General features: G+C 38.5%; 1 protein-coding gene across 1 annotated transcript; it reads left to right on the top strand.

Annotated features, from left to right (window-relative positions):
- The first annotated feature begins 2,318 nt into the window (after positions 1-2,318).
- LOC137298759 (uncharacterized) lies at positions 2,319-4,604 on the top strand. The gene is made up of 4 exons (XM_067831035.1): positions 2,319-3,055; positions 3,110-3,395; positions 3,885-3,987; positions 4,178-4,604. The coding sequence occupies exons 1-4, from the start codon at positions 2,319-2,321 to the stop codon at positions 4,390-4,392; spliced, it is 1,341 nt and encodes a 446-aa protein (XP_067687136.1). The 3' UTR covers positions 4,393-4,604.
- Positions 4,605-12,983: the final 8,379 nt, after the last annotated feature.

Here is a 12,983-nt window from a genome sequence, read left to right as displayed (position 1 = left end):
TGTGTGATGTACCTTCATTCAGTTTTCCAGTGTTCTTAATCAGTGTTAGTGTACACATATTTCTTAATCACCACACCCCCTTTTATACAAAATACGAGTCTGACAATCTGGTGAATGATATGAGTAAAGTCAGACGAAGTTGCACAATCACATGCTACACCCCAGTGTTGTCATTCTTAATTTGCTGATCAGACATGGGACCATGAGGCCAACAAATCCATTGCACTGGTTCAAATTCACATTTCTCGAATGTTACCTGTGAACTGCAGTAATGCTAAGAGCATGGCTACCTTTCGGTCCTTTATTTTTTTTGACATGTGGTCCTCCGTGACGACGCGAAGTGAGAAAAATGTGCATCGACAAGCCTTTAGTAATGTGCGGTGCATTGAGGCAAAAACGATCAGCTGGTGTCAACATGGCAGCAATGAAACATGTTGTGTTGCTTGTTGTTTCGTTTTGATCAAGTGAAAACATTCAGCTAGATAAATGCGTTAAATTATCGTGTCTAGGGAAATACGGGGTGTTATCAGTCCCGAGTAAGCCGGAGGCGAGGGGAATACAACCTTACTCGGGACTGACCGTCCGGCTCAGGGAATACAACCTTACTCAGGACTGATAAAACCCCCATTTCCCTCGACACGATGTGATAACTTATATAGCCTCCGCCCAAATACCCAAAGCAGTATTTCTGAAGCTACACACTTCTTGATGCAACTCGGATGGACATTCCTTCAGCTGGTTTGCACAGTCTTCACCTTATGTTATTAAGGCGGAAAAGGACAAGGATTCTGTGACGTTGTTTGGGTAATTATCTCATGGAAATTGGAAACCATGCACCATGTTTACAATGAATCTCAAATTTGGAGGCTGCACCTGTAACAGTATTCATTACACTTTATGTAGGGTGCCAGTAGCCCATGCTTGTTTAGTGGGTGTCCAAATGATTTGGACACTTTACATGGTTTCAGGGACCTCAGTCCTTATTGCTAATATCTATTCTATCATTTACATCTTGGCTATTCCCAGTATGGCATTTTGGAAAAAAGTACAGCAATCCTTAGAACCTTATGCAACTATTCCATCTCTCTGCTACAGAGAGTTTCAGTATTCGAAGAAGCGCATGTAAAATCTAAGACATGCACTGGGTCCAGTTCCACGAACATCGCTGCTTCCACTGAAAGGAGGTCAGTTAACGCGCTGCGCTGTTTGGTTGAAACGGTTTTCTTCCAGGAAGTTCACACAGCGGGTAAATGATACATCACTTGACTGTCTTTATTCCTTCCAAGATTTTCTTTAAAATATGCATGTGGTCTCTGTCTACTTTCTAGTTTTATATTAACTTTACGCGGAATACACAGCAAATGTATGGACTCCTATGCACTTGATTTCTATGTATCTACTTGTGTGAGAAATGTATAATATCACGTTAAAAGTCGGCAAAATTATCTCACGCTATTAAAATATCAATTTATGTAGAGCACAGACGTGTGTGGATATACAAAACTATTGTCAATATAAAGTACAAGAGGAAATGGTGAACTATAGTAAATGACCCAAGAACGAGCTGATATCCAGGAACATTGATAAACAATAGAAACGACAAAACGGTTGATTCACACTTTTGGAATCTTGATTTACACGAAAACACACGATGACTCTGACAGTGGTTAGCACTTTACGTGACATCAGAGTTATCTACCTTATCATAACGCCCAGCGATTGGTCAGTGACGTTACCCTTCACTACACAGCTATTGTGGGTGTTTTACTACCGGGAAGTTCGAAACTACAGACATACTGCGACAAGATAACCGCTGAGTGATACAGCACAAGTGTGTAAGTTTATGTAGCCACATGTAAATGTCGCTAAGTAATTAACACACACGCTAAACCAAACTTGCGGTGTGTGAAGTAGACTAATCGATCTGTGTGTATGATGTCAAAACCCCCATTTTCAAAATGATGGACACGAATTTATTGCTGAAACCGTAGATTCATTTGTATACGACATCTTTGAGGTTAACTCCTCTTGACGGATGTCAACAGATGACGGGGCCATTGTAGAGACATCTAGAGTTCCATGCTGTACCTTCACTATGGGGTGATAAATAGTAAAATTTTACAACCAATTTATATACGCGGCCCCTTAGTCGGATGCGGTTAGGGTAATGCAGAAAGAGGTACATTAATGATTGTGTAGTAAAGATGCGACAACCAGTGCCGAACAATATCTGAATGCAGTGTCCTCGAAATGGAGCGTTAATTCATTCATGTATTGTAGGTCGAAAATACATGTGTGGTCCTTATTTTGAGCAGGCGATGCCGTGTAAAAGAGACACGGAATGGAAGGAGGTCAGCCCGAGCGGTTTGTCCTTGACCTCCTGGGTGGACGCATATGTGAATGTTATTCTTAAGGCAATGTTGGACCAACACCAGGCGACAGAAGAGCCCACAGCTCAGAGAACACGGCCAGGTACTCCTACACCTGATGACTGTTGTGTGCAGAGGTTTGTTGGCTGGATCGTTGCTCAGGCTGAAGCCGCTATTCTTGCCCAGGAAGAGGAGTATGTCAGTGACCTAGTAGCTCATTCATTAGAAAAGATTTGCAAAGAAGACACAGGGAATCCGGATCGTGGGGAAGACAGACTGGATATTGCTGACACCTCAAGTTCCTCCCAAGTCATTGAGAAACAGGATAACGGGAAACGAAATGTTGGCATAAACTGTAGGAAGGATTTTTCACCCAAAACTGCTTGCCGCAAGAAGAGTAAGCAAACTGCAAACGAAATGCTAATTGAGGGTAACTTAGACAAATATACTTCTGAATTTGTGTCTGGTGTCATTGATAGAATTGTAAAGGAACAAGTCAGAGATAATTATTCCACCAAGCGTCTAAACGATGGGAATATGTTGAATGTGTTCGCTGCTGAAATTGTTTCAGATGCTCTGGACCGAGCCAAACAAGGACTTGTGATTGCACAAGAAACGACACATTTGGACGTTTTCGCAGCTGACTTTGTTTTGAATATCCTCAACAAAATTTACGCAGATGAACAGGTTGTGAAAAATACATACATCCGTAAGGTAGCCACTGAAGGTAACGCCCGAACTGGCAGCCACTCCATCCCCATACACACGACGGAGAAGCCACTGACTCCGACTTGCAAGAATTCCGCTGTCTCTGAAGCCTTTCAGAGGATAAAACACACAAGTGTAGACAGACCAGTTGATGCTGACTTCAGCTATGTTTACCACCGTCTGACAAATTCATTTGGGGAAGGGGTAGACGACTCTGTCATCAGCTTAGTGATGGAAGCCATACCTCAACACAGCACTTGGTCGGAGAATTTTGAAGCTGTAGACAAAAGTATCAGAAGTGTAGAAAATTGCAAAAAGGTAACCAGCGACAGTAGGGCTGGAACGAGTAACTCGGATACCTGGGACGGGTGGGTAACGAGTTGGACACGGGTACCCGTCTCAATACCAATGCCCTTTATAATCATGTGACAAATAGATGAAACCGTCTAATATATTATTCTTTCATGACTGAAAGATTTTTTTGTCTTTACGATTTAGACATAATTTCAATCACATCTTTTTGAATATCTCACAGATTCAGTTCAGACTTTGAAAAGTTCAAACGTTTAACCTCGAAGCTGAAGAACAGTATTGCTATTTCTTCCAATTTTAATGTTAGAAGTTAATATAACGGGTATCCGGTATGATAGGGGTAGAGTAATGGGGGTGGGGAACCTGGGCAGAAAATGTTGACCCGTCCCAGCCCTAATCGACAGTGTTCATTAAGTTCATTAAGGTAGAAGCTGAAATACGCCATGCCACCAGTACGTTATCGTTATCTTCGATTCATGACGACTTTCTCCCCAGAAACGTCTGACACTTCACCGAAGCCAAGCAATGACACCAGAGCAGCTGAAGCCTCCCTCTACGAAACCATCCTCTGGCAGATGTTTCCTGGATATGTTTCAAAGTAAGTTTGGAAAGTTTTATCATAAAACGGAATCCAGATAAGCCACACTTATTATTTTGTTAGATGTGTTTTAAATTATTATTATTTCAGTGGGAGAGTAACGATCTCTGGTCTCTGTGTACTCATTATCTAGACACATAAATACTATGATATGTTTTGCTAGAAAGACACAGTGTATTCTTACTTCTAGTGAAGAAGAGCATCCATGTGACCACCACATCGGGGGACGTCATCCAGCCGTCAACAGGGGTCGTGACACCTAGCAAGAACGCGGAAAGTAGTAGACGCTCCACCCCAAGTCGCGCAAGACGTTTCCTGACCAGTATGCGCAGTTCCTTGTTCCGTTTAAGAATATCAACCACATTATCCCGTCGGGGTCAAAAACGCATACTAGTATCTGTATAGTCACATCTATCCGTGTATCTAAACACGACGTCGGTAGGTTCGGTCAACATTTTAAGGATATTTAGCTTTATATATTTCTGAAATTGGAAGATTTTTACGATTCAAAACCTACTAGGAGACACATAACTTTATTTAAAATTGTATATGTCTGGAAAATTATGACATAGGTTGTGGTGGATACTATTGTATGCTATAATATATCTGGGATTTGTGACTTGTCGTTTGTTTGTTCACTGTGCGCCGTCAGGAATGATCATGACTAAACCAGGGATAATTAACAACAGCTATAGGTCACTCCCTTGCTTTCCTTACCATTTGTACTAATAAACGTGTGTCCACGTCATGCTCCAACGCACACAGTTACTTGGCTCGTTCCCAGCGCAACTTCAGCTGTGTTTAACAGAACTTCAGCCAGTTTATTGTATCAGTCTGAATTTTACAATGAATGAATGAATGAAATGTAAGAATTAAGAGCAAGAATTATAAGTGAATGAATGAAAGAAAGAAAAAAGGAAGGAGTACATATGTGAATGAATGAAAGAATAAATGATACACCACGGCCATCCCTCCCAAAACATGTTTAAGAACGCAAAAGTATCACTAGAACACACGTGTTAACATCAGCTGTCCTTTTTTTAAAAAATCTACTTTGAGACATACGAGCGTATTTGATTACATTAATAATTAATTCAGATATCTTACTGCATGTGGAGAATGGCATGGACATTAACAAAATATTAACTGACACTCACACACCACTCAAAAACAGGAAGTTCAAAATTATCACAAAGCGTCATAAACACTTTTCCAGTTTTGTCAAATAATAAGATCAGCAAAAAATATTAGGATCAACAAGATCCCTCAGGCATCACCAGCATAAATGGTGGATCAGATCAGATCGTCATATTTTTCACACACATCACATACGCCCGAACAATTTTTTTTAAAATCATAAAACTATCACGATTACTTGCAAACACATTTCATCTGATGGTATATTCCTTTCATAAAAAGTAAAGGCCAATGTGAAAGAAGTTTTCGAATAATAACCAAAAACATTCGAACAACGCAGTGTAGTATTTCAATGGATGATCGGATCAAATCAGCGATATGTCACATTTTTCACACACCTCAAATACAGCCTAACATGTTGTTTTTCAATGATGGAACTATCCCTATTACAGGCAAACCCATTTCACCTGATAGCATATTCCCCTCAAAAGAATGAAAGGTGTATGTGAAAGATGTTTTTGAAGCAATAACTAGGAACACTCAACGTCCTCAATGGCGGATCTGAAGATATCGGCAATATGTCATATTTTTCTCACTCCTCAAATACACTCTAACAGTTTTTTAAAGTCATGAAACTATCACTATTACTTCCAAATACCTTTCAACTAAAGGTATGTTTTCCTCTGAAAATCAAACTAATGTGTGAAAGACGTTTTTATCGACTTAATTTAGTCTATCTTCGCGGTGAGTCGAGAATGGAAGCCAGTGAGCTATAACATACCGACTTGAAACTAAACTGCAAAACTACTGTCCCAATACTGACATTAATAACGATTATTTGACTTAAACTGAAGTGAGTAAGCAGGGTATCCGCAGCCCCAGGAACTCCACGTTAGCCTATGACACATCACGAACATCACGATAATTCAGGACAAGCAGTTACGGAAAGGGGCTCTTAGTGACGAGTGATATGCCTAGACCGATGTGACTGTTTTATTAGATTTATTTCACTTAACGCTTCACATGCTGGAAGCTAACTATATCCGTGCCTGTGGTGTATGTGGCATCATATCCAGACAATATGAATCCTGTCTATACCAGAAACTCTGATTTGCCTAACACGCTCACCCCAGATATTCACAAGTACCGAAGTAGCGTAACTTCGTAACATTCACTGCCGATTTCTAGGTGCAGTCAGAAGGCCATCTTCATGCTTTTAGCAGAGACCATATAATAATATAATTTATTATATGGTCTCTGCTTTTAGCAGCTTTATATTAGCTCGGGAAACCGAGTGGTGCAGAACGGGAAACCATGAAACCTTTACGGACCAATCACATGTATTCCTGTATTCACGCTTGGTAACGAGTGAGATAATTAACTCAAACTAAACTCAAAAGAGAAACTATACCTGGATGAAATGTGATTACTGGTAATTCAGAGAACATCACGCTCTCAAGAGTAAAGACTTACTTTCACTTACTATGACGTCAATGAGCGTCACCCCTGCAGTGACACAAATTGTTCGTGTGGCATCGGAAACAATTGTGTATTGTATACAGAGACCATAAAATAAAGGCTATAATACACTGTATTGCCCTTGTTATAACGAGGGGGTTGTAACATTGTGTTGGATAAATTGTCTATCACTCATTTTGGTTGAAGGGTTCAACCAGATGCTTTCAGCTGAAGATAAAAAGCCACAACTGGCAATATGACACCAAAGATAATGGGAAAGATCTGCTACTGAACAATCTTGACCAGTCAGCAATGTCACATTTTTCACCATCTGGTACTCCTGTTGAGGCGATAATGTTTTGACAAAGACATTCTGTTGTTTCCTCGGATCCTCTCTGAGACGGAATGATAGAATGTGGTGGTCATTTCAGAACATTCTTATCTCTGGGACATGATATACGTGGAAATATATATAACTATCTATGGAACGTCTTGCACCTGTTTCCTGAAGTGTCTTTTATAAACAAGAACAAACAGATCATGTTAATGCCTTTAATTATATTTCACCTTGACACATATATTACAGGAATATCAGGTATATCAATCAAATGAGATTAGAACTAATCACCTGGCAGGTGAAAATAGATTTAGTAAACACTGGACTAAACAGGTTGTATGCCAACGTTGTTGATACTGCTTTCGATGAACTGAGGTCACAAAACTATAACCAACTCACATTGTTATACATGGTACAGGCTTGGTCTTCATGTGTATATTGCAATGTCTGGCGACAGACTGAGATGAGTCACTAGCATCCGTACATTACCCATCATTTGGCTTATCAGTGGAACTGCTGTTACCCAAAGGTCAGTAAATCAGAAGGATCAGTTCTTTCAACTTAGGTAAGACACTTTCTATGTGTAGTGGAGCTCTACAACTAAGCTAGTCAACACTCATTAACAACCTAAGAAAATGCTGTTTTGAAATGTTCTGAAGGATTGTATCCTCTTCAGATACAGGATGTCGGAAATACTCATGGAATACAGCAATGACCCAAATTATCAGTAAATTTCTAAAACAATAACAATAGCTGCTGACAAATGTGATTTTCACACTCATGACCAACAGGGCAAAAGAAGAGCATAAATCTAGCCTTGCTAAGCTGTGACTGAATCAAAGGGCTATGGACAGTCTAGTAGAGTGTGGAGTCTGGGGCCAAGGTGAGTGGTGAGGAATAATGTGGAGCAGTTCTCACTCATCCCTTCAGCTAACTTCCAGAATGAAAGATTGAAATACCACTTAAAGACATAACTTTGCTCCTTAAGTTTTCCATATGGTTAAAGAGCCTTGTCATTTCTGTTTCTGTGATAACACCTATCCCCATTGTACCCCTGTACAGGAAACCCTGGGCGTCTGCCTTGACTATTGAATTCAAGATATAATTTTCACCAGATCTTGACACTGCTCTGGTTTTCTTTACATGCTACATTCACTTTTGAGGTCAATATTCACAAGAAGAAGCAATTTGACATCTATTTAAGGCATTAGCCAAGTGTTTGTCTGTGAAACAAATATGTAAACAAGTCATGAAGTAAGATGTTATTGGTATTATGAATCACCACTCATAAATATGTAGATCTCATAAGGTGGTGAGTGAGCAACAGGATGACCAGTTTGTCATGGGATAAAAACTAATAAACCAGGTTCTATACTGTAACTGAAAAAATACAATAACATTTTATTGTATTTCTAAATTTCCCAAACCATGTTTTGTCTCCAGTTGCCCTTAAACAGGTGATACACCACAGTGACCATACTACATAAGATGACATGCGACACCATTTGCCTCTCACCTGAGTTTGTTGTAAACATGTACTGGAGGAAAAGATTTCCAACAGTTGAAAACTAATAAAAGATGTATGATTTTCCTGTTACATAATTCAAATTAAATTAAATCCCTGATCATGCTGATATAACATATTACACCTCAACCATGTAATGACTGAAGGTACTTTACTTCACTGATTATTACAGCCTTTTAGTGGGTACTTCATACTTTCCAACACTTAAATTGTGTAAAGCAGACAAGCAAATAATCTTGACCTAACTTTTGACAAGTATATACACACACATAATACAAAAACTAAACACAATTGATAAATATTTACATAATGATCATTAGATATCTAATTACACAATTTTCAGTGAGTAATTTGGGTCTGAACAGATTGTACACATACACAATAATAGTGGGCAATAATTACAGTGCTCCTGTCTAGGTGCTTCAGACACTATGTTCCAATACTATAGTTTCAGTGCAAACTGGTATTCAGTTGTCATTAGGTAATTATTTCCTCAGAAACAAAATTGTACGTGGCAGATTGACAGATTAATCAGATTTAACACATCACTGTTGAAATTCTTGTTACCTGCAGGAAACTTTACACATATAATAGAGATACACATGTACATCAAATGGCTGGAAATTGTTCATGAAGAAAACTGCAAATACAACCGATACTTTAATAGAAGTGTTTACCTGTTTATGGTAGAAATATTTAATACAAAACAAGTTCTACTAGCATCTCTAACAAACACATCACAAGTCTTAATTCATTAATCTATGTTTTTAAACACAACGTCTGTAGGTATGTTTTTGGTATATTGTTTAATGTGGATGAAACTCACCAAATATGTTGAACATCTACATTTCATAAAAATCACAGTTTTTGACAGATCAGACAGACTGATAACAAAGTTACAATATCATATGCAATCAAGCTAGGTATGAAGTTTGTAAACTGTTTGAATGTCTTGTTTCAGTAACATGAAAGCACTAATACTAAACTCACTGTACTTTAAATGTGTGCACTTGTTTCACTCAAGACTACAGCAACTTCAATCCATATATAACAGAAAATTCTGACTGAACAGTTTTTGTCTAACCCCAACTCGATGGCAAGCATTTATCAAATAACAGTTATAAAGAGTGTGGGTATCAAGGGAAGTCACATAAATGACTAATGTCGTCATTAAGAATGCTTTGAATCTCACTTTGAAATGATACACAAAAAGCCAGATGCCTTATATTCGTAAACATCAGTCATTTTGGAATGTCATGTACCTCCTTGTACAGACATCCACAAAATTATCCCCTACTTATATTTCTTCAAGTCTTATAAGTTATTGCATGCAAACACCTTTAAGAGGCATTGTACACTGATCAAAAACTTCAATTCCACACAGTAACTGTGAACATAAACAACTATGAATGATCAGTTGAAAATATGAACCCAAGAAGTGTTACAGTTGCAAGCTGTACATGATGCTCCAGTTGGTTGAGATACAGCGTGCCTGACTATGGAAGGTGCTGACAGCAACAACCGCCACATGAATGGATCCTGCTTGCTGCAGAGTGATCCATTCATGAAAAAGCTAGTTCCCTCCATGACAATCTATGAAAACATCTAGTCCTTTCTGCAAACTCAATGATTTGTTTAATCAGCATTAAGTTGGCACGTCAATAATGAGGCATATGACTATGGATAACAACTGCTTGATTACTGCACAGAGCGACTTTTGCCTTGAAAACATCACTCTATTGGCTTAAAATGTAAGAATTTACACTTAAATGTCGTTCTGTGCATTAAACATGATGTTGGTATCCGTTATGCGTATAACTTGAAAGTGGTGTCACTGAAACACCACTGAATGCAATAACAAGAAGTTGTTATCCCTTATGTCATATGCTTCATTATAAACTCAACTGATTTGAGTGGACAACTATGTTCATAGCTATAATGGACTTTCTCATAGTACAATGACGAGGCCGTGAAACCCCACTGGGAAAAAAACCACTGTAGCCATCATTACTATAATGAATGAATGATGAATATAAGGGATACTGATCACTAATAGCTGCAACACATGATTACTGAGGACAGATAGGATTAAATACCACTGTCACCAGCTGAGCCAGACACAACCACATCAACTGATGATTTCAATGAGAGTTGGGACGTTAGATGACTAAAGGCCTATTCTGGACGAGGCCCTTTTGCACACCATCACATAGTCATGATAGGTAACATTTCAGAGACAATAAATCATTACTTCCATTACGCCCATGTTTTATGACAAGGCCAAAATGACCATATTATTAGTTTCTGAAAAGGAAGGGAAAGGTTGATTCCAAAACTGCCTCCGCTGGCATCTCCAAAATGTGACAAATACTACTGGGGTAAAAACACAGATTACAAATAATAATCTTTGCCTTTATCATATCCATTTTAATGACAGAGTTGAATGATTATTTTGATCAATTCTTGCTGGTTCAGGGTTATAAGATATAAAGTAAGGGTTAATCTTGTCAAGGGTTGACTCCATGAACACAACCCTATAGGCAGTGGAGGGAGGGCCGACTTGAAACCATTCTCTATGTTGTTCAAGGAAATTTGTCACATTGTAAATTGGCATAAACACACAGCATCACACCTACTTTGTTCACGGTTTAGCTTAAAATAAATGGACCTCAAACTTGTCACAGAGAGAGATAGTGGGAGAGTTAGTACCCCACTTTTAACAACATTCCTACAGTATCACCGCAAAGGATACCAGCAATGGGCTTCACATATTGTACTCACATGGGGACTCAAACCCAAGGCTTCAGCATGACAAGCAGTTGGAATGGTGAGTGAATAGGTTTTTCTTTTTTTCACTTTTGTCCATATTCCAGCTATACCATACGAGGTGACACTAGAAAACATCTTCACTCATTATATCAGTGTGGGGTCTGAACCCTGGCTTTCAGTGTGATGACAAAACACTATCTGACTTACATAATGAAGGGCTCCAGATAATTTTTCAAAATGAGGAGTACGTACGCCTTTTTTCACTAAAAGAGTACTGGGAAAAGTCAGAGTACTGAATGGAATTTACTGGCGTGTAAGTAATCTCGTGTTTCCTTTCATATATGCACAACACTGCTACTCTTGTGTAAACAGGTCAATAAACAATAAAGCAATACTTTTTCAGATAAATACGTCCATAACTGATTCTAAGACTGTAGACCATTGCTGTGTTGCGTATCTGCTACATTTTCTGATGTTTCTCTTACCTTATCGCACATATTTTTAATCCGTACATACACCGATACGGCCCTTATCTGGAGCCCTGTCATGAAAGTTTGATGAAGAATAAAGTAATCAGTTAACAGATGTTTGCAATCTTGTGAAATTCATAACCATGGCTCAGGTGCTAATACACCCTGGTCACAACGTGGACAAAACCCATTTAATATTAGCTGAATGTTGATGATTTCCATTGCAAAGAAACAAGATATACTATTTCAAGAAGAGTAACGAACTAGAGAACTGTTTACTCTGACTTCTTTCGCCATCCAACACAAAATGTGTACTAGTTTAAAGTAATGACGAAACAGACCAGTCAGTTACCATGGTTACACTCGACATGATAGATAGGATTAAAGGTCACATGCAACGCAAAACACACCTTTGCAGATTCTGATACCTTTCAGTATGGGCTTACAGGAACAAATTATCAATAAATCCAAATTTAACCAATAAAGTTTAAAAATAATGCATTGAAGAAAGCCCGCCAAATTGCAGTTCAAACGATTCACTAACTTTCCCCTGGGGAAAAAGTGGTTTCAACAGCTTCGTCCATGGCACATGTGCAATGATTAGGCTCATGTGGCTTGAACAATGAAGGCGTCTCGTGCAAACACAGCAAGTGATGCGTGCAAGAATTATCAATGCAGTCGAAGTTGGAGAACAAGAGATGTTTCTTACGACTACAAACATCTTGGGTCTGCAGTAATAAATATAAACTGGTCCCATATATGCAGATATGCTAACAAAGTTTTCAAGAAAGTGTAGCATTAGAAATACTATTTTCATTGCTAAAAACTGCTCAGCATGAAAACTAAAATGTTTTAACACCTGTCTGCATAAACATATGAAAAATATGTTGATTTTGATAAGATGTCTCTGTCACTGACAAAACTCGATCTCTGTTTTATTCACACATATGTGTCTGCCTGCCTATCTCCTAATGGCAATATGAAATATACAACTTCAATCATTGTCCACTTAAACAAACAATAGTTTCCAGCCACATATTAGTTCACCATCTCAGTATTTCTTGATTGGATCGAACAGAAATGCAGAACCCAGCATCTCTATAAACATTTTTATGGATAACAACTTCTTCTATCGTATATGATGCGACTTTTCAGTGTGGATTCTTGTACCGCTATCACTCTTGCTGGACAACAGTATATGAATCCATACCGAAATGTCACATCATACACAATAAAAGAAGTTGTTATCCATAAAAAAATCATACTTTCTTATTACTCACCATACTTCTGAAATGCCAAT

The sequence above is a fragment of the Haliotis asinina genome, chromosome 10 (assembly GCF_037392515.1).
Source record: "Haliotis asinina isolate JCU_RB_2024 chromosome 10, JCU_Hal_asi_v2, whole genome shotgun sequence".
Lineage (NCBI taxonomy): Eukaryota > Metazoa > Mollusca > Gastropoda > Lepetellida > Haliotidae > Haliotis > Haliotis asinina.
This window is presented reverse-complemented; position numbering and strand designations above follow the sequence as displayed.

Coding starts and splice junctions, on each gene's coding strand:
- LOC137298759 (XM_067831035.1), top strand. CDS start 2,319: ATGCCGTGTAAAAGAGACACGGAATGGAAGGAGGTCAGCCCGAGCGGT. Junction 3,056..3,109: donor AAAATTTACGCAGATGAACA/GGTTGTGAAAAA, acceptor TAACGCCCGAAC/TGGCAGCCACTCCATCCCCA. Junction 3,988..4,177: donor TTTCCTGGATATGTTTCAAA/GTAAGTTTGGAA, acceptor TCTTACTTCTAG/TGAAGAAGAGCATCCATGTG.